Here is a 22,098-nt window from a genome sequence, read left to right as displayed (position 1 = left end):
TCCCATATACTTCTGTAGGGGCTCCCTGGAAGTTCCACCTCAAGCTACAATGCCCTCAAGAGCAAGTTCCCTTTATCTTCATGGCCAAGAGTTAGCTCTAAAAATTACTCAATGGATGCAAATTAAATGAACTGGGTAACAAAAGTTTTCAAATAATTAAGAAGGTATAAAATAGAACAGTAAGCTGATTTTCTATCCATTATTCCTGATTCTAGGGCAACAAATAAAAATAGATTTGTACACATTAGAAATTCTCATTGAAAATAAATTATTAAGTTGAATAAAAAAATGAGTCTGCCATATTTCAGAAACTCATGAATACCTAACTCTTCTCTATTTCACTTTTAAATAATAGTTAATATTTATTCATCATGTATTACACATGTTTAGAATTTAACCTGAATTCTCACTTTAATCTTGACAAGTCTATGAGGAAGACACTAGTATGATGACTAGTATACATTCCATCACCATAACTTAATAACATATAACATTAGGCAAAATTATTTGACCTCTCTGGGATTTTGTTTCTATATCTATCTTAATTATTTCTCATCCTAAAAAGAAAATGACAACACTTCCCACTAATGGACACTTCTTGTTGATACCTTCCCATGAACATTCTCCCTTCTTTTGTAAAAGTTCCCCAGCCTTTTCTGAGGTTTCACCATTCCTTACTTTCTATCCATGTGGTTAATTGGAATTGATTGTACCCCCTGGTCTAAATGTGAGCATGTTACCTAATCAAGGCTCATAAGTTTTACTCCCAGGAGTTTTCCTGGAGCAACAAGAAAATGGTGTTTTCTTTTCCATTGGAGTGAATCGGGGAAGATGTGAGGTGCAGTGGCCACCAGGAAGTGAGAGTCTGGCTGAGAGTGAAGCTAACACAGTGGACAGGAGAGCTGAGCGGTGGGGAGAGATGAAGACCCGATGACTATAATGAGCCTCTGCATCTAGTACGGCCTAGATAAGACCTTCTGACTTTCCAGACTCATGAGCCAATATCTCCTGTTTATTTATTTTTTCCTAAAAATAGGTTGCATTTTTCTATCACATGTTGAGAATGAGTTTTGATCAGTAAATTATTTCACATTATTGTTTTGAGGAGTGCTTAAAAATATATGTGCAAAGAGGTTGGCACACAGCTTGGCGCACAAACAATTAGCAAATGTGACTTGTTGCCAAAGACGTGGCATGGGAATCCATTCGCATAAATGGCATTGGGCCATGAGGAAGAATGAGGGTGTGTACACATGTTCAAAAATATTAAGGATGGAGTTATCTCTCTGCTATGTAATACCACTGTCATATGTCCTCTGAGGGACATCACTGGAACAAGGCTGGTGTTCTAGAATAACAGAGGTTCATTGTTGAGCCAACTCTTAGTTTTCCATGTGTGAATTAGTCACAGAAAATATGTAATCACCAGACATCTGCCCCTGTTTCCAGTCAGCCCCCTATATGTCAGAGAAACATAATCAATAAGGTAAGTCTGAACCTACTTTTAATTAAGCAAAGCAGCCCTAAGATTGCCTTGTCTTTTGCATAGATGATAGATTGCTGAGTGGGTTATAATTGAAACTGTCTTCTGTTGCACTGATCTAAACTTGAATTAGATCCCAACAAACCACATTCATCAAGTTCTAATAGCAAATTTGGCTTTTGGTTAGGGCTTATTCACAGCATTTGAGTACTGCTGATGCTACAATACCACGTTCCTCTTCAGTGTCAAATTCAACACTTGAGGTCCTTAACTACTGAACTGTTATACTAACAGGTATTACTGGAGGATGTGGGTGGGAAATAGGTCTTGAATTTGGGGCTGATCTTTGCTACTGAAAACAAGAGCCATGAACCCAGACAGACCAAGTTCCAAAACTTGACTGTATTACATATTATGTATTATGTTGGATAAATTGCATAATTTTATAAAAATGAGGGTAAGAATCCCTACCTCACAATCTTATTTTGAGAATTAAGTAGTATGGGTTATCAAGTGCCTGAACCATTGTATTTACTTAACAAATATGAATACCTACTATGAAATTTTATCTTGGGGACAATCAGTCCTCCCATCTTAGATCCCCAATGAGAATCTATCCTCCCATTTTATGTTAACCAAATCGATTTTTTCCTTTTTAGGAGTCATCTAAACCATGGACCCTCATCTTTGAACCATGCAGTTTGACTGGGTCTCAATCCCATCTCCTATTTTAGTTCCTAGAGTAGATATGTGTCTGATCTAAACAAGTAATGCATCACCTTATATAACCCTGATCCAAGCCAGGCCACTCAGATTCAATCCTTGGGCATAGAGGGGAAGAGGCAGACTGGGTTGATGGGGATTCAAAGCTGATGATGTCCCTCATTGCCACAAATTAAGGAAAGCCAACTTGAGAAGGCAGCCAATAAAACTGATAGATGTAGAGAGTCAGCCACTCTTAATAATATTATTACTATGAGTCAGTGGGCACTCAAGACAATTCTTAGGTGCCAAGCATATAACCAATTTACAAGAAACATCTAGTTTAATAAAGTAGGTATTGTCCCCACTTCACAGAGAACAAAACTGAGGCACACAGAGATTAAGGAACTACCCCGTGATCCGTTACTTAGCAAATGGCAAAGCTGGAACTCACACTTCCTATCTCTGAGCCCCCTAACCTCCGGTCTGTACTGCCTCCCAATATAATTGATTTCTGAAGGGTGATATTGTGTTGTATAATATACGCTATACATGTAACTTGGTTTTGGAAGCAATTTGTACTCCTTAGAGGAATACTTACATTTATGTTAGCTATGGTAGTACTAACAGCAACCACTGAGATAGTATAAGAATAAGCTTTTATATTCTATAATTATTTTATAATTGCGAATGACTACTTTCAGGCAATAGTAATGCCACCCAAAATAAAGATATATCTCAAATGTACTAATAGATGAGGAAAATACGTCCATTGATCTTCATTTTTCTCTATGGGAAATGCTATGTTACTACTCAGGGTGACAACTCAATTTAGCACTAGAAAGTTTCCTTGAGGCCCTTCCACACCCCCACAACCAGGCTCCAAGCTGAAATTATTAAAGGAGCTTCTTTGCATTACAGCTTCTGAATCCCAGACATCCCCAAAGTTCCTATGTAATTTGAATTAACTGGTTTCCAGCAGTAGGTCTAACATATTGCTTTGATTGACACCTTGTCTGCCAGTCCAGAAAGTTGAACAGAGTCAGAAAATACAGACCATGTGGACAGAGACCAAGAGATTTTCATTAATAGTCTTATGCACTGTGCAATTCACCACGTCTCATGCCCTCTCTGGACAAAAACAATCGAGCTTAAAGAACCCCCAGGGTCCATTTGTCAAGACCAGCTGGAGAGATACACATGCAGGCATGGTGGTCAAAAGAGCCTTGGGTTTTCTCTACTCATCTGCCTGAATGGGCCTGATTTCTAGGGCTCACTGCCCCAGGCCAGAAGAGAAGGCCAACAGGCAGAGGCTACAGAGTGCATTGAATTGGTAGGGCATAGATATAGAAGGCAGACAAGCTGTATTTGAATCCTGGCTGTGCCGCTTTCTGGCTGTGTAACCTTGGCTAAATTACTTAACCTCTTCATGCCACAGGTTCCCCATCTCTTAATGATGATAATGCAAAGCTTACTTCATAAAATTGTTATGAAGATTAAATAGCTTTGCATAAAGCTGATCACATTCTTAGGGCTTGAATGGGGAAGATGTACCTTTCTGTTTCCCAAGACAGAGGGAGGGGTGCTGTTTATTTTACTTAGCAGACAGATGGATTAGAATTCTTACACAACCATGTGTAAAGTTTTTATAAAGATGGTCCCGTTATGACATTTGGTTACAAGGGCTTCCATAGATAACCAGGCTTTCAGATAGAAAACTCTCATTCAAAGAATAGAAAAGAATGGATTGCAATTAGCACCCGCTGAAGCAATGAGGGGGCCCATTCACCTCGTGATGCTGTGTGGGAACAAGACCTTCAGTGAGCCATGGAATATTGTGTACCATGTGCCACCTACATGGGAAATATTCTCATCTCTGTTCTTTTGCCTTGTCCAATTTTTTAGTCAATGCTTTTCTTTGTCCCTCTGGGTAGGAATACACTTCCATTTAGCGCTCTATGAATTGTAACTTTCTGCCTTCTAGTGCTGGGTTCACGTGGAGATATTTTCAGTACTTTGGAAGGGGGACCCGAGGAAAGGTTTGTCCCTCACACCTTCTCATTGGCAAAGCACCAACTCCATTTCTAGGTTAAAGTAGGATCACAGTCATGTAGGCCTTCACTGATTTTCCGAGGCCATTCTGTGCACATACAACACCAAGTGAAAGAGAAACTAAACAAACAAAAAGCCATGGCCACTCTTTCCCAAAATTACTTTATAATTTCCAGGCAAAACACACAGAGGTGCAGTGTCTCCGGAATAAGGGACACAAAGAGCAAGAGACAAAGAGAAGTGAGGATCAGAGGAGGGAGACTCGGAGATCGCTAGGGCTGAGTTCCTGGAGAAGGGAGAGGCCTATGTGGACTCCAAAAGAGGGGAATGGCTTCTAGGTACAAAAACCTCCTTCGGTTAAAAATGTCTTTCTTAAATATATTTTTATTGATTTCAGAGAGGAAGGAAGAGGGAGAGAGAGATACATACATCAATGGTGAGAGATAATGATTGATTGGCTGCCTCCTGCACACCCCACACTGGGGATTAAGCCCGCAACCCTGGCATCTGCCCTGACCAGGAATCGAACCATGACTTCCTGGCTCATAGGTCGATGCTGAACTACAATTAGAGCCATGCCGGCTGGGCTATAACTGTATTTTTATGATGGGGAAAAAAAGATATTCCACATAGAAGTGTCTATGTGTTATCTTTGACCAGTTTATTTGTAAATGGTTTGTCTTTCACTTTTTCAGGGAGTTTCACACGTATTTTAAGAGATTTCTCTAATGCACGTCTCTGGCTTTCAACTCCCACGGGGGTTTTAGGGCCGTGTTTGAAAATGAGAAACAGAAAAATGCATTCCTCCTCGAAGTGCATGCAAGTCCAGAGGCTGATGGGAGGCAGTGTGATTTCAGGAGGCATGAAGGGAGACACCTGTCACTGTCCTATTCGCAGGAAGCTCCCTGGCTCCGGAAAGGTCATTGCCCCTGTGATTATGAATGACGTAACAAGGCATACTGACAATCTGCTCTAGGCTAGTGCTTTATAGCCCAGTTTATAGCAGCAAACGTCTGAAACAGCCTCAGTGGCTTTTCCATGGGCAGATTAGATATATCCGGGTAAGGAGCCGCATCTTATGGCAGGGTTAGGATGTAAACTCCCAAGGGTTTGTCATGTAATGTCAAATTACACTAGAATGTTCCATACTTTGTTGTTACTTTGTGTTTCTAGGTCATAGAAACACAAAAGCCAAAGGAGCTTGTGCTATTCTCCTTCTTGTCACCTGTAGTCAGCATGGCCATGGAGGGAAGCCATCTTTAGTTTAATCAGGAAGATGGTCTCAGGTGGTTTAACAATACATATGTCACTTTCTCTGCCTCTTTTTCATTTGCTGTCTGTCTCTCTCCTCCCTTCCCCTTATTTTCTCTCTCTCACACACGTATTTCTCTTTCCTTTTGCACTTATCCACCAATATACACAGTCTATTTTTGTTCATTAAATAAGCCTAGACTTTACCCCCAATCTATATTCTTAGAGGAAAATGATACTTAACTATTAAAAAAAATGATGACATGTATTGCTAACTGCATCCCCTCACATGAACAAAGAAAAAAGGCACAGAACAGGGTGTGTAAGCTAACATTTATGTCAATGCAAATTTATGGGCTAAATGTTTTTGCCCCCCTCAAATTCATATGTAGAAGCCCTAATCCCCTAAGTGATAGTACCAGATGAGGTCTTTGGGGTGTAAATAGGTCTAGATGAGGTCATGAATGTGAAATCTCTTGATGAAATTAGTGCTTTTACAAAGAGAGGAAGAGAGGCCACAATGCTCCCTCTCTTTTTTTCCATCCTGTGAGGACACAGAACCAAGGCACCCTCTGCAGTATCCTGCCATATTCTCTGAAACATTCCAGCCTTCACCAGGAAGAAAATATGTCGGCACTTTGATCTTGAACTTCCCAGCCTTTAGAACTCTGAGAAATCAATGTGTCGTTTAAGTTCCCCAGTCGACGTCTTTTTGTGAAAGCAGCTTGAGCTAAGAATATATTTGGTAATTCATGGAACATTCTGGAAGGGTAAGTAAGTAAGTAATTAAGAATATTAGTTGCTTCCCATATGATAAGGAGAAGGTCTAGAAACCTTGGAATCAGGAGTGGGAGGAAGATCCACTTTTAGACTAAATAAGCCTACTTATTTACAATGAAAGCTTTATTTGAATATGTAAAAAAAATGCATGCATAATGGTTTCAGTAATGAATGTCACTATTAAAATGTTAAGTGTCTGCCTCACAAGTCTCATCCAAACACCAGTTCCAAAGCCCCTGCTGCTCACTAATCTCAGTAATCTTCCTGGGGTTTATTAAGTAATCCGTGATACATCTCTAATATCCCCTTAACATGTTTGCTACACCAGTGCCAGGTCCTGCCCGAGGGGGCTGTGGGCCTATCCCAACCAGAACAGACCTCATGTGAGAGCTCTGGGTGAGAAAAAGAATCCAGTGCTTGTTTACTAGGTGACATCTTAATACGGTCCAAAATAAAGCGAGACTCACCAGTAGAACCTGTTGGGTACAACCCCTTCCTGGATAAGCTGCCACCTTCTCCCAAACTCAGCGGAGCTGTATAACTGCAGAGAAAAGAAATTACTTAGCACCACTGAATACACAAACATCAGTTCATCAGAACAGTAACAGTAATAAGAGCACCTACCATTTATTGAGCACCTGCCACAGACCAGGTGAATGCTCCACATATCACCTCTACTCCCCCCATACATTCTGCAAGGCAGATATTAATGTCCCCATTTTACAGGAGAGGACACTGAGGCTCAGGAAGATTAAGTGATCTGCTGGAAATCGCATGCCCTCTAAATAGTAGAATGGACTGGGATTCATACCCCATTCTGCCTGGAGAAAAACTCGCCCGAACCACTTGACCCAGCATATGCGGATCACTGCCTGTGTGGGATACACAGAAGTGCAAAGTCTAGTCCTGGCTCTCAAAGAGCAGATGATGCAACCTGACTCTGACTACAATCATGAGAGATGCATGAGGCAGCTGGTGATAAAAGGATGCTGAGGAAGGAGGCTCAGCAGCCAATCAGGGACGCTTTTCAGACCTTGTGGAGATTCCCTTGGGATCAGAAGGAATAGCTGCATTCAAACTGACAACTATAGGACAAGCATTACTCACAAAGGGGACAACATAGGACAAAGAGGTGAGATATGCAGGGACAAGATATGAATAAGCCTGGCTTATCCAGACATGTTTGGATGAAAATGTTGAGGGCAACTTGGAAAAGGCTTTGAATGGTAAGTTAGGGAGACCAGAACATATCCTGCAGACAAGAGAGGCCAATGTTAGTCTTCATAAGAGTAACCAGAAGAACATCAGGCTGCAACAGCAGCCTGCATTGACTAAGTTCTTACTTAGTCATCCAAATGCTTCTCGTGTACTATTTCATTTAGTCCATACCCCATCCCTGTGATATATGAAGTTATTTTGACCATTTTATAGATGGTTATATAGCTGGTAATGGTTCAAGTCCATGTGCGCCACTGTAAGCACTCTCTAAGGGCAACTGCATAGAAACACTGCTCAAGAGACAGGGTCTAATTCTCCACTGTTCCATCCCTCCTAATGTCTTTCTTCTCCTACCTCCTGTTGTTCCTTGCTCACATGACACCCCTGCTCCTCTCCGATGTTCTTTGCAGCACCATGGAACCCTTTTGTGCCTCTGCAAGTATCCTCTGATTGTAGCCCAGAGATTCCTAATGCTGTAGGCATCCTGGTTTCCATTGGTCTCTTGGCTACTGTCTTGAAAAATATCATTTGGAACATCGTCTTTCTGCTATATGCCTGGTCTGTAACCCACTCACAAACTCCAAACTCCCACCACAGCATTTGCCAAATCCCAGAGTGAATGAATAGTGAGTCACTGTACCGAGGGCCCTGCTAGCCCCGCCTTGTCCTCCTGCCCCAGCCCCAGCACTCAACAAAGAGTCAAATGACTCACCAAGTGACTCACCAGGGCTGCAGATGCGCCCGGCATGTCCAAGGAACAAGGCAGCTCTAGTGAGTAAGCACTGACCCTTGAAAAAGCTTCCTACACCATTGTGTCCATTGGATCAAAACACATCCTACAGCCAAAAAAAGCGGAGATATCTGGCTACTAAAGCAAGCGGTTCGATTGGCTCCAACTACACAGCACTTGGAACCCAGCCAAGGAGAATCTGTGGCTTCTTTCTTTCAAGTCTTATTATTCTTTTCTGCCCCATTATGTCTGGGGAAGAAAGTTTTCCTGGGCACATTTCATGCCTGATTCATTTTAAGAGTGCGAAGGAGAGAAGCAGACACAGCTCCCCTCACAGAGATAACAGAGGAGGGCACCATTCACTCTTAATTCAAACCCAAGCAGCCAGAGGACCCAGGTCCTGCGCTGTAATCCCAGCAAGTCCTGAACACCTTGCACTTTAACATGCAGACTGCTAGGTCAACAGCAAGCACCTGATCTGGGACTTCTGCTGCTCCCTCTCCCCTCACTCTTATCTTTTTTAAAACCCAGAACTGCTCTGCATGAGTTTAAAGAGAACACAGTGCGACCATTGTGTATGCCTCTGTCTATATATAAATATATATTAATATTTATATTTCTATACAAAGATTTATGCCAGTGTCACAGCATCAGGGTGATTTAAAATAATAATTCCGTGTGAAGGCTGATTCACATATATGCTGAAGATCATATATAAACTCTGAGAAATCAGATGGCTACACCAAGTGATTGCTATCCAGGCTCCCACACGGAATTCATTTCCATGAGGAATTGCCAGATGCCAGCATCTGTATGTGTGTATTTCTTTCCCTTCTATGTCTTTTTAAATTGATCCCCCAGGCTTGGATTCAAACCCAGGGACCAGTCAGGTATGTCCCATAAAATTTGTTTTTATCTTCTTCCAGGGGCTGCTGTGTTATTTGTGAGCATCCAGAGGCCCCTCAAGCAATGGATATACCGAGTAACCCAATAAGCCAAGCTTCTCTTAGGCAGCTCAGTGACATCCTTTTCGGGTTCTTCTCTCACAAGATACCCTCTGCCTTGTCTCCTTCCCATCCACACCTGAGCATATTCCCCTTGCCATGCCTCCATTCAGGCTACCCACTCTGGCAGGGGTGGCTTCCGGATGTGCCTACCTCAGTGACTGCCAGTGGTCTGTTTAGGCCCAGATCAAGGTCACCTTCTCCGTGAAGCCTCTCCTACACACTGAAATCCACAGTGGTCTCATGTCCAAAGAACTATGGTATAGTAACAAATGTTATAAAACTACATGGCACATGTTTATATTTAATTTTCTTAGTAGCCTTTCAAGAGAGTCTTCTCTGAATGCAAGGCAGAAATTCCTTCCTATGTAGAAATCACCCTAAACTATCCGAGACCGCACCCACGTCTTTGATGGGAGGTCACAACGCTTTTATATGTCAGGAATCCCATCCCTCTTGACCTGCTCAGTGCCTAGTACATAGTAGATGATCATGGGGCAAAAGTATCAATTGAGCACCATGCAAATCTCTTAGTGATGATTCTACCAAGTAAAGTACCCAGATTTGCTTCCGTGGATTCATAGTTAGAGGGCTATACTTACACAAGTCAACAAACAAAACTATAAATATCAGCACTTTTGAAACTCCCAAGGATTTGCAGCAAGCAGCTCTTGTATATTCATTCATCCCCTACACAAAGCTGCTCTGTGTCCTCCACATACCACTTCACAGATTTGCCCCCTGAGAAGTTAATAGTCCAGCCTGGGGTTCTACCAAGAAAAGGAAAAAAAAGGCTCGAGCCATTCAAAAGTTAATGTGTTAATTAAACCTGCAGAGTCTGACAGCAAAGTTCTCCACAGAGAAGGGAATGAAATCAAAGACTTTTACCAATGACTCTCTGGGCAGTAGTAGAAGGCTTTGGTTAGAACGACTCAATGCCCTTCAATAAAATTAATGGAGTCACCCTAGCTCTTTTGGCTCCATGGATAGAGCATCAGCCCACAGATTGAAGGGTCCTGGGTTTGATTCTGGTCAAAGGGCATGTACCTTGGTTCAGGCTCAATCCCTGGCACAAGATGGGGCTTGTGTGGGATGCAACCAATTATGTGTCTCTCTCGCATGGATGTTTCTCCCTCTGTCTCTCTCCTCCCTTCCACTCTCTCTAAAAATCGATGGGAAAATATCCTGGGGTGAGGATTAACAACAACAACAAAATTCATGGAGTCATCAGCACCTACATAAGATTTCCATCCCTCCCTGTATGTCTTGGGCTCCACAGCTCTGAGGACTGTCAGAACACAGAACTGAGAACTACCATCAGGACTACCACCAATGTCTGTTGCATCAACAGCAGCAGCAACTGCATTCTCCAGCAATGCTGAGCCTGCAGAGGACCTCAGAGAGGACCACAGGGCATCTGAACCATTTTAGGAGAGCAATGTTCACTTACTAAGCTTTGGTCATGACCAGCAGAATGTGATTCGTGAAGGGGGTGGCGTTTTGTTTTGCTAATAACCCTGGTGCAAAATACTGAGGAAAAGACTGAAGGAGCAGAAACAGTATAAAGGGAGGGAAGAAGGAACCAAGGCAGAAAATCCTTTCTGCCTAAAATCATTTCAAACTATCTGAGGCCCTTCCTTGCCTTAGTACATAGAACTCATAAGCTCACACCGGAGGCTCAGCTCTGCCCAAGATCCGCCAGCAGCCTCAGGGCCTAACCCTCCATTCTGTCCTTATGCTGGTCTGGGGCGGTCAGCTCTTCCCCTCCCTGCCACGCTCCTCTCCTAATGAGGGTTTTCCTTTTTTTTGACATTTCTCACATTGGCTTGTTTTCTTGCCACCTGCCTTTGTCTGCTATAAGAAGAGTGTAGATAAAAAATACAGTTGATTGCAGAGGATGCTATTGCAAAGGTTAGTTTTTGTGTGTGTTTTTTCTAATATTCTCCCCAGGATATGTTTATTGATTTTTTTTAGAGAGAGGAGTGGGGGGGAGAGACATCATTAATGTGACAACGAAATACCAATTGCCTCCCAGACACACTCAGAACTGGGATTGAACCGCAAACATTTGGTGTATAGGGCTACGCTCCAATTAACTTAGTCACCTGGCCGGGGCAAGGTTAGTTTTAAGTTTTTAATCAATTGTTCAGTCATCTTGGGGGCCACACTCAGGAGGCCTGTAGAGCCGCAAATTGGATGAGGGCCACAGGCCCCAAGGGAGCAAAAAAAGGGATGCCACAGGGGACACACCGCATAGCTTGGGGGCTGAGAAAGAGTAAGACTCATCGGCTTTGCTCAGGATTTCTAACCTACAGCAGATTAAGATGGGGCGAGAGAAGGGGGTATGATAGTTTCCCACTTGGCTTTTCCATCCTCTTAGCATCTTTCTTTGAAGAGAAACTCAACTTCCTTATGTTGATACGAAAGCTTGCCATTGGCACAATCTTCCGGCTGGAATGTCTTCTCAATGTCCCTAAGCTGCATCAATACAGCCCCTCCTTTCAGACTGTTAGGAACTCATTAGACACTTTCTTTTGCAGCTAGAAAATTGGTCCAAGGACACAACTGCATAGGAGGGAAGAACGGCAACGCCTTTGGTTGATGGAATTGGAAGTGGTTCCCCAGAAACTTCCCCATGGCGCCTTCCCCAGGCAGGAGGCAGGTCGCTGGGTCTCCTCCACAGGCTCCTCAAGACGCTCCACATCCACCTCGGTGGAACACTTCCTGCTGTCGGCTCTTTTTAAGGTTTCCTGCTCCTTCCTCTTTGCTTCTCTGCCCTTCACATTTTAGAGGCAGGAGGCCTGCAAATTGCACTTCTTGAAAAGGCTGACAGAAACCCCTGCCAGTTCTATTTTATTTGCCTCATCCTAACGCTGCCCTGGGGATGGTCTGGGTACAGAGCTCTCATCCAGCTCATGATTCTCCACTTCTCACTGAAAGTTACTGCTTTCTTTTTAGCAAGAAAGAGATGGTACCTTCAGGACTTCAGATGAATTCCTAATGCCGGGCCTGAGGCATGGCAAATATCAAGCTCTTTCCTCCCCCGGCCTCCACAGAGGGAAAGAGAAGGCCACAAATCACTCCGAGGGGAAGCTGCATTCTCTGGTTCCTGAGATAATTTCATGAAACATCACTAAATGCTGACATGAGCCTTTTCATTGGTGGGTGGGTACAGGGATGGATAGAGAGAAAATCATGGTAACCAATCCAGACCAACACCCCTACCCCCACCAGATATAAGTTCCTCAAAGAAAAAGCTAGCTTGTCAGGATATATCACAGACCTAGTGATGTGAAGTATTTGGTTCAGAGTGCTATGGTGGAGGATGTTGGAGAGGAAAGTTTGGGAATCTGCCAAAGCTTTCCAGGTGGGCCTAGGAGTGCAGTTAAAATTTCTCAATATGGCCCAGCCAGTGTGGCTCAGTTGGTTGAGCGTTGTCCCATGCACCAGGAGGTCGCTGGTTTGATTCCCAGCCTGAGCACATAACCGATTGTGGGCTCAATCTCCAGTAGGGGTCATGCAGGAAGCAGCCAATCAATGATGTTTTCTCTCTCATCTATGTTTCTATCTCTCCCTCTCCCTTCCCCTCTCTCTCTAAAAAGAACAATACCTCCCCCCACCCCCTCAATTTTTCAATATGAAGATGTAGAAGAACACTGTTCCAGGGTGAACAGGTCAGTCTGAGCAAATTAACAGAGCAGCAAAGCTCAGAGTGGAACAGAGCGACAAATCAGTTAGAAGGTGACTACAACCAGGCAGGGAAGAGATGAGTGTTTGAATTAGCCAGGGCCCCTGGATATGAGAAGAATAAAAAAGGATCACTATTTAAAAAATAAACAAACAAAAATAAACAAAATTAAACTGTAAAAATAAATCTGACCAGATGTGGAGAAGAGAGGGTCACTTCTGAAAGCCCCTTCACTTGGCCTGAGCAGGGGGAGAAGTACATGCAGAGCCCTGGGACTGAAGCCAGGAGGAGGTTGGAGGCATAGATGCACAAGGGTCACTGTGCTGTATCTCTCAAGGTGTCAGAAGCTGGTCTGATGAATCACAAGGGGCTGATGGATGCCAGGCAGCCAGCCAGGGCCATTTCCTCTGGCCACAGGTCCCTCCCTGTCCCTTCTTCTCCTGCCTTGGCCATGATCATCACACTACAGCCCTCCCTCTGCTGTGAAACTCAGCTCTTAGAATTGGCACCACATGGTAGACTGGACAGGAAGGCACCTGACTTCGGGTTTCTCTTCCTCTTGGCAGCTTTGAGATTTTGGCTGGGGCACTGAGACTCTTAGAACACTGAGTGTGCCATGTGTAATCCACACTTCCCATATCCTATTATAATGAAGGTAGAAGGTTGGCAAGATAACATTCTTAATTTTTAAAAAAGGTAAAAAAAAGCCCAGCCTGTGTGGCTCAGTGGTTGAGCACCAACCTATGAACCAGGAGGTCAAGGTTTAAGTCCCAGTCATGGCACATGCCTGGGTTGTGGGCTTGATCCCCAGTGAAGGGCATGCAGGAGGCAGCCAATCCATGATTCTTTCTTATCATTGATGTTTCTGTCTCTCTATCCCTCTCCATTCCTCTCTCTGAAATCAATATATATAGAAGGTGAAAATAATAGAGACATAAATTCACAAAATGTGCCTATTCTTCCTTCTCCCAAAACCACTCCCCTCCTTGGCAACATCCTTGGTTGCGACTACTCTTGGCAAGAAACCCTGAGCATTGCTAGATTTCTAAAGGGCCAGCCTTAGAGATAGGCATTTTTCTGGGCATCCCTTGAACTCATGTAAGAAAGAGATCCATGTTCTGAGGCCAAATGTCCTTCAAACTTTCCCACTAGTCCCTGGATTAAGAAGGCATCTTAGATTAAGATTATTCAGACAAATGGTGGTGTGTAGACCGGATTGAGAGTTGGCTAAGAGATGCACAGGCAAAAATGTAAATCTATTTCAGAGCTTCAATAGCTACTAAATAGCTTCGTTGTGCCTGTCCAAGCCTGAATACCAATTAGTCCTTTTCAAATGTCTATTAGTCCTTGTTCTTGCAGCCCATTCTCTCAAACCATTAGGAATAGGTGGATCCAACTGTTCAAGGTAGCAACTGAAAAATAATGACACAAACTGGTTCAACAAGGATTCTAAGGTGAACACAAGCCTTCCTTGTTTGCATATGATGGCATTTCAGCTCGAAAATTTGTTTTATAAACAAGCATTGGGGTTGACATTTAGCAAGCTCCCTGATTTCCACTCTAATCGCCAGTTTTGTATTTGGATACTTAAATTATGTATATATGCATAAGCTTAGAAATCAGCTCTGACATTGGGAAATTTCAAGCACATGGAAATCCTGCCACCCGGCATGGTAAAGAATGCTCAACGTATTCCTTATAAATAACTGAGTGCCTTTTTACTTAATGCAGGGCCTTGGGAAAACGTGATGGCATTAGGCAGATATCAGTTTCCTAAGTGTTTGTGCTTATGCAGGAATCATTTGAATATCCCCAGGGGGTGTGAGTTTCAAGGAGCCACTTATCTTTTATTTCAATTAGCCCTTTGACATTAAAGGGCTGCTAGGTGTCTTCAAAAACCAATGAAGTTACTGTGAAGACAAATACTGTAATATTTAATGGTTTACTGTTATTATAATCAATGATATTTCCTGAGCACTGCCTATCTCCCCTGCTCCTTTCTTTCTGGTTTCATGGTAGCTTTTAGTGACTAAGAAGGCATTGCACGTTGACTAAAGTGCCTCTAACTTCAGGTGCTGAAACGACACTGAACTACCGTGAAGGCAGCCTTGTGTCTAAATCCAGCAACGCCATACCGGGTTGGTTATCTCTCAGGTCTTTGAATAATACACTGGGTAGCATCTATGCCTGCTACGTTCCGGGCTCAGTGGTGTTTTATGTATGTTATTTCAGCATCCTCAAACAGTCCTGGGAGAGGTAGGTGCTGTTATTATTACTTCCACTTTCCAGTTGGAGAAAGTATAAAATTAAGTGACTGCTGAGGGCCACAGGGCCAATAGTAGGGCCTGAGAGAGTAGAGAGCTGATGTTCTCACCGAGTTTGCCATGTTGTCAATCAGTGGTGAGAAACCAGAATGACTGATTGTGGAAAATAGTGGTATCTATTCCCTTATCAAGTAGTCATTACTTCCCAGGCAATGCCCAGCATTCCAAAAAGCCATGATAAGCAATACCCTTCTCTAAGGATCCAGGCAGAAGAAGAAAGATTAAGCCTGACCAGTGTGGCTCAGTGGTTGAGTCTTCACCCATGAACCAAGAGGTCACTGGTTCAATTCCTGTTCACTGCTTCGATCCCTGGTCAGCACACGTGCCCAGGTTGCTGGCTCCATCCCCAGTAGGGGTGTGCAGGAGGCAGTCAATCAATGTTTCTCTCTCACTGATGTTTTTATCCCTCTTCCTTCCTCTCTCTCTAAAATAAATAAAACAGATTTTAAAAAAAGAATTCTGACTGTTAATATTGTGTTTCAATTATGGGTGCCAGGAATCTCCAAATCAAAACATGCTCCCCCCTTTAAAACCATGTTCTGGTTTTCGGTGTATCTTAGCCATATATACCAAAATATTGAAGGCGAGGCCCACATTCAATTTAAAGATTTATTTCTTTCATAACCTGTTTCTTTGGAGCATACAGGAGATCAGGGATCATGCAGGTGCGCGGGTGGTATTACTGCTGACTCCCAGAGCTCCCAAAGAAGTGAGAATATAAACTTGTGAATTTCCCAGAACTGCCATAGAATGAAGGGTGGCCCACCAAACTGTCTTAAGAGTTTTGTACTCCCTCCACAGAACTGATAGCTCATTTGGATGGATTTTTTTAATCACAAAATGATTTCACATCTCCTGAAATAAAGGAGACAGAGCAAGCCATGACCAGGAGAAAAATAAAGACAATGGGAAAGACAGAAGGAAAAGAAAAAAGAGATTCGGGGACTAATACAAGGTGGCAGATGAGCTTTCCTTGTCCTGTACCATTTCTGTCTTAAATTTTGTAAACACTGAAAAATAAAAGAGTACCACATTTCAAACAAAGCAGGATCACTTTTCTCAAAAAAAAAAAAAAAATCTGAAGGACCAATGACATTGGAGGAGCCGTCTTCAGTGGCAAGAACAACAGCTTGGAGCTCACCCTACCCCCTTCCTCTGAATGAACACCTGCCTCTACTTCCCACAGCCCAGACCCAGCCACTCTGTCCAGTGGGATTTCTTGCTTGTCTGTGTAGGAACTGGGGTCATGGCCTAGATGGACCACCACAACTGTCAGCATGGGGAGAAGCAGCACGCTGCACGGGACAGAGAAAAGTGGTCCTTCCTGCTTCCGGTCAGAGGCACAGGTCCTTCTGCAGGGCCTCCCAAGGGGACTTGCCAGCCTGAACCAGCAGTCACTGGGCCTCTCCTCCCAAGCTCCCCACCTGCCCGAGTCCTGGGAGTGTCCATGTCGGTTTCACAACGTTGCAGGACCACCCCACTCCCTTCCTTTATGAATCACTCCTCCAGTACAACCAACCCTAACAGAGCGGCCAGGAGCCCCGTGCGCCAGCATGGCCGGCAAAGCTGAAGTATACATACATCCTTGGACTTTTCTCCTATTTTTTTTCTCTCAGTCACATCTGCGCTTTGTTTTCTCTCATTTCAAATGTTTCCCAACACATCATGTTTAGTGAGGTGTTTAAGACAGACTGAGAGATGCTGTTGGAGGCAGTGTTTTATAGCACAGTTTGTACACTACTTTATTGCCAAATTAAAATAAAGATGTAATCTGGCAGACTCAGCCTGCTGCTAAGCCTGCCTTGGGTGGTTTTCTATACTGAGGCAAGAAGATGGGGGGGGGGGGGGGGGGAGGGGGCTGGCAATGAGGTGAAGAACTCTATCTCCGTCCTCCCACTCACTTCATTTCCTAATGCAAAGAAACCAAAATAATAATAATAATAATAATAAATGAGCAGAATGTTTGGTCTATCTACAGCTTAAATGGAAAGATAAAAAAAAAAAGTACAGAAATAAGTACAGGAAAGCAAGATTTTGGCACTTCTATAATAAGTGGTTCACTTTTCCTTTGGAAGAAGTATAAGAGGTGGGACCTTCCATGATCACTATCCCTCTTCCCATTGGGTATAAAATGTCTGTAATGCCTGTCACGTTAATTTGCTTGAGATTCCAGGGCTTTTCCAAAGGTACCTCCTCACACAGACCCTTCAGAGGCCAAGGAACTCAGCTCCTATTTCTAATACTAAGTCCTCAATCGGGCTTCCCATTTGGTCAGGCTACTGCTTTAATTTAATTTTACTTCATTAGTTAATCTATTTATTTATAAATTTTAGGGTGGGAGAAGGGGGGAAGAGAGATAGAGATAGAGATGGTAGAGGTAGAGATAGAGATAGAGATAGAGATAGAGATAGAGATAGAGATAGAGATAGAGATAGGGATAGGGATAGGGATAGGGATAGGGATAGGGATAGGGATAGGGATAGGGATAGAGATAGAGATAGAGATAGAGATAGAGATAGAGATAGATAGAGATAGAGATAGAGATAGAGATAGAGATAGAGATAGAGATAGATTTGTTGTTCCAATTATTTATTCATTGATTGGTTGCTTCTTGTATGTGCCCTGATTGGGGAATGACCCTCAATCTTAGCGTATCAGGACGATGCTCTAACCAACTCAGCAACCCACCAGGGCCCCAGCTATTTTTCTTGGAACTTCAAATGGAAAAAGGCTCTGAACCTTTTCCTCCCAGTCATCCCAGTGGGGCCTGGAGAGCCACATACCAATTCAAGAAAATTTTTACTTCTTGGCCACCTCCCAGACCCTGACTACCACAGAGATGTCTCTCTCTAAGAGAAAAGACTACAGCCATATTTTATGGATTTTGAGGGCATTTGGCCATACACATTTCTCCCTGATTAAATCTTAAAAAAAAAAAAAAATACACAAGAAAAACAAACAAACAAAAAAACCCTGGCTTCCTATGGAACTGATGGCCAGCAGAACTGTATCCTGGGCCAGAACGGACAATCTGCTCAACAAAGTCTTGGAGTGTCTTAAAATGCTCACATCAAAAAGCCTCCCCCAGGGTTCAGGCCTTCAAGATGAAATGCAAATGGAGCAGGACAGTGCAGCCCACGTGGGCTCCATCTTGGGAGCCAGCGATCCATGCTCTGTGCTTGTCCTCAGGGCCTTGTAGGTCTCATTCATGGAAGGGAAGAAAGGCATCGGCAGGGAAGTAAGGGGGAAACGAAGGTGGGATGTATCCAAAGGTGGGAGTGTATGCCTGCAAGGACTCGGAGGGGCACACAAGGAAAGAAGAGAGGAGGATTCTGCTCGGGGGTGAGTTCTGAAGGAGCTGTCACCTACACAGGATACTTTCTAAGAGACAGTACCTTTTGTCTGAAAATCCTGTCCACCTTACGTGGGTGTAAAACAGCATCCTGCAGAGACAACTAGCACTGAGGCTCAGCTCAGAGCTGGGAGTTTTGTGGCAGCAGCAATAGCAGCTGTCACAGAAAAAAACTGATGAGCAGTCCCTGAAAGAATAAATGTTCCTTTTCCCGGGCAAACATGGTCATTGGTCTGCCAACACCAGCATGGGGCCCTCCTTGGTGCTCAGAGCCGCATCTCATTACTGTTAAAAGCTCCCTGATTCATGGGTAATCGCCAGCTATTATTTCCATATCACTGACCCACCTGCGTGGCCACAGACCCTCTCCACTTGACTTCCAGCCAACCCCATTAGCTAATGGCTCCTCCGATGGCTACAGCCCCACTCCTCATTCTGTGATTCAAGCCCTGAGATGGGGAGTTCTTCTCCAACCCCTCCTTGCACCAGCAGGTTACCCCTCTTTCTTCCAGCATGATTTCACCTTCATTCTCTCCTGGAGAAACAGAAATCTTCCCATCTCAAGATAGCACCCTTAAACATGAGGCTCCTTCCAAGTACTACGTAAGGCCTTCTGCCATTTACTGAACTTGAACATGTGGTAACAAAGTGTGGGTTTTCTCTGTGGGAAGATTGGTTAGCTTCTACAGCGCAAAGACTGTTAATGTTTCTTCCAGCTCCTAAATGACAGAGTTTATTTGGTGTATGGTCACAAGATACTTTTTGGTCCAGTCCATAATAGCTATGCTATCATCCTAACTGGACTTCTGGCTTTTGACCATGTATTACCACAATTCACTATGATATTTCTACCAGATTAACTTTTGTAACCTGTAGCTCTGAACCCATCATTCCACTGACCAACATTTTCAAAAGATGCCTACTGAGAAGAACAAAAATTACTTTGCCTAACAACCAAATAGCCAATACAATAAAAAATAATCAAGCTTGTGTTCTGGAAGTGTATAATGAACTTTATCAAATTTCAGTTTCAGCCAAATAGTCAAATTCACAATCCTGTAAACAGGGGTTTTCTAACTTTGTATTAGTGTTTGTGACATTCCTCTTGTGTAAATGCGCAACATCCCTCCCCTCCCCCCCCCCCCCCCCCGGAAGAAATATGACATATTCATGAATGTCTAGGTAAAATAATTTCATGAGATCATCACTCCTGCACTTTGGGCTGCCCATTTCATATAATCCATCCAGCTCTCTTGATTGGGCACCTATTAAATGTGGATGAGGGCACGCTCTTTTGGCCTCTCTTAGACTACTGGTGAACTCATGTGTATTTAATCTTCTCTCCCCAGATGGATTATGCTCCTTGCTAGAGTGATTTTATAGCAACACTACAGCATACAGAACACCTCAGATGGATGTGGACTTTAATATTCATGGTTTTTTTCCCAATCTTTTTGGAAGTGCCCCTGCAATTATAATCATCTGTATGAACACATTTTACAGCAAAGGAAGCCAACACTAATAGCGCTCACTGTGAGTGGCTGAGCTGGGGCCACAGCCCGGAGGTCCTACCTCTTCCAGAGCTACCCACTCTACCACCGTGATCCAGGAGGAATTGCTTAAAGTGCTGGGACCTGAAGGGTTACATTGTGGGGCATCTCCTCCACAGGATCGCAAGGATGCACAGGGTTCCCTTGGCCAGGTAAATCTGGCCTTTACTGTGCCTCTAGCATCGCGAGGAAAATTAACCAACTGTCAGATAAAACGCAATAATGCAGCAGATTAAATGACTAATATTCTGTGTCTGGAGCTTCTCAGCCTTGCCTGTGGCCAGTGCCATCCGGGACCAGATGCACTGTGGCCTGACTCTGGGAGCGAAACTGTACATTCTGCTGAAAGGGCAGCCAGGCTGCTCAAGAGAAAACGACTCCTAATTGTAAATCTTTTCTATTTTTAGACTTAATGTGCATTCCATTTGGCAGGAAGGGCAGCATGAATAAAACTGCAATACCGAGAATTTTAATTTGCTTCCTACAAAATGCTCTGTCAGTAGAGACCTGGGAAAGGTGCTTCCAGCCTTCTGTCCCTTCAGGAAGAACCCCACGCATCGCCACTCTCTCCAGATAAAACCCGAGGGCGTCCCCCTCACTCACGGAAGCCCGATATGTATAATTTCTAACACATGAGCCCTCTAAGGAGAATTCTAAGAATGACTTCACTGAGCCATGCATTTCACAGACAATATTCCAATATCTCCCCATGTTCCTTTTTGGCTTCTATGGCTAGAGTCTCTCTCCCATTTGCCAATGTATACTGGTATGTTGTTTCTTTTTCATTTTATTTTAATTGCATTTTATGTTGGTAGCTTTATATTCTACCGGGAATGCAAGGTCCTGAAAAGCAGGGGCTATATGTATTTTATAGTGTATCTGTAGTATAGGGTATATGATATATTTTGTAGTATGCATTCCATAGTATATATACACATACATCAGAGAGAGAGAGAGAGATCAAATAGCAAAACCTCATTCAATGCTTTCTTTTTTTTTTTTTTTTTTAAATATATTTTATTGATTTTTTACAGAGAAGAAGGGAGAGAGATAGAGAGTCAGAAACATCGATGAGAGAGAAACATCGATCAGCCGCCTCCTGCACATCTCCTACTGGGGATGTGCCCGCAACACAGGTACATGCCCTTGACCGGAATCGAACCCGGGACCCTCCAGTCCACAGGCCGACACTCCATCCACTGAGCCAAACCGGTTTTGGCATCAATGCTTTCTTTAAAAAGTGGAACTCTCCTTCAATCCAACCACCAAGAGATGAAAAGTCCTGAGATAACCTGTTTCTGAATGATGTTCTCTGTGGATGTTATTATTATTCCTCTCACCATTTTAGAAAGTTCGTAGTGTTCTTAGCCTTTGGCAGGGGGGTGGAGGGGTCATCCTTCCTTTTAAGGATCTTAAAAAACCTATCCTGGGTCTTTATCTAGAAAAATGATCACCTCTTGACACACACAAAACTCATTCTCAATTCCATGACTGTCTGGGGCTCCTAATGGCCTGAAACATCTACATTAAAAACTGCTTCTTGCCCTAGCTGGTTTGGCTCAGTGGATAGAGGGTTGGCCTGTGGACTGAAGGGTTCCGGGTTCAATTCTGGACAAAGGCACATGCCCAGGTTTCCAGCTCAATCCCCAGTAGGGGGTATGCAGGAGGCAGCCAATCAATGATTCGCTCATCATTGATGTTTCTCTTTCTCTCTTTCTTCCTCTCCCTTCCTCTCTGAAATCAATAAAAATATATTTAAAACAAACAAACAAATAAACAAACAAAAACTGCTTCTCCACATTGAGTTCCTTAGTGTCTGGCTTTTCCCTTGTGTGCTTGGTCAGATGTTTACAAGCTCAAGCCAGTGACCCGAGACCCGCTTTGCTGCTCTTGTCCCACAGGCGACTGCGCAGAACAAAACTGGTCACGGGGAAGAAGATTGGAGATGATCAACTAGGGGCTTC

At 43.5% G+C, this 22,098-nt stretch overlaps 1 protein-coding gene across 6 annotated transcripts in view; it reads right to left on the bottom strand.

Annotated features, from left to right (window-relative positions):
* SORCS1 (sortilin related VPS10 domain containing receptor 1) overlaps positions 1-22,098 on the bottom strand; it is a 455,367-nt gene that overhangs the window by 146,193 nt on the left and 287,076 nt on the right. For all 6 annotated transcript variants that reach the window (XM_070432324.1, XM_070432327.1, XM_070432328.1 and 3 more), the window contains exon 5: positions 6,736-6,809. In XM_070432324.1, the coding sequence (XP_070288425.1) occupies positions 6,736-6,809 (74 nt within the window). The remainder of the gene's footprint in view (positions 1-6,735; positions 6,810-22,098) is intronic.

Source organism: Myotis yumanensis, unplaced genomic scaffold (assembly GCF_028538775.1).
Source record: "Myotis yumanensis isolate MYYU_CA2020_CCGP unplaced genomic scaffold, mMyoYum1.0.hap1 SCAF_13, whole genome shotgun sequence".
Lineage (NCBI taxonomy): Eukaryota > Metazoa > Chordata > Mammalia > Chiroptera > Vespertilionidae > Myotis > Myotis yumanensis.
This window is presented reverse-complemented; position numbering and strand designations above follow the sequence as displayed.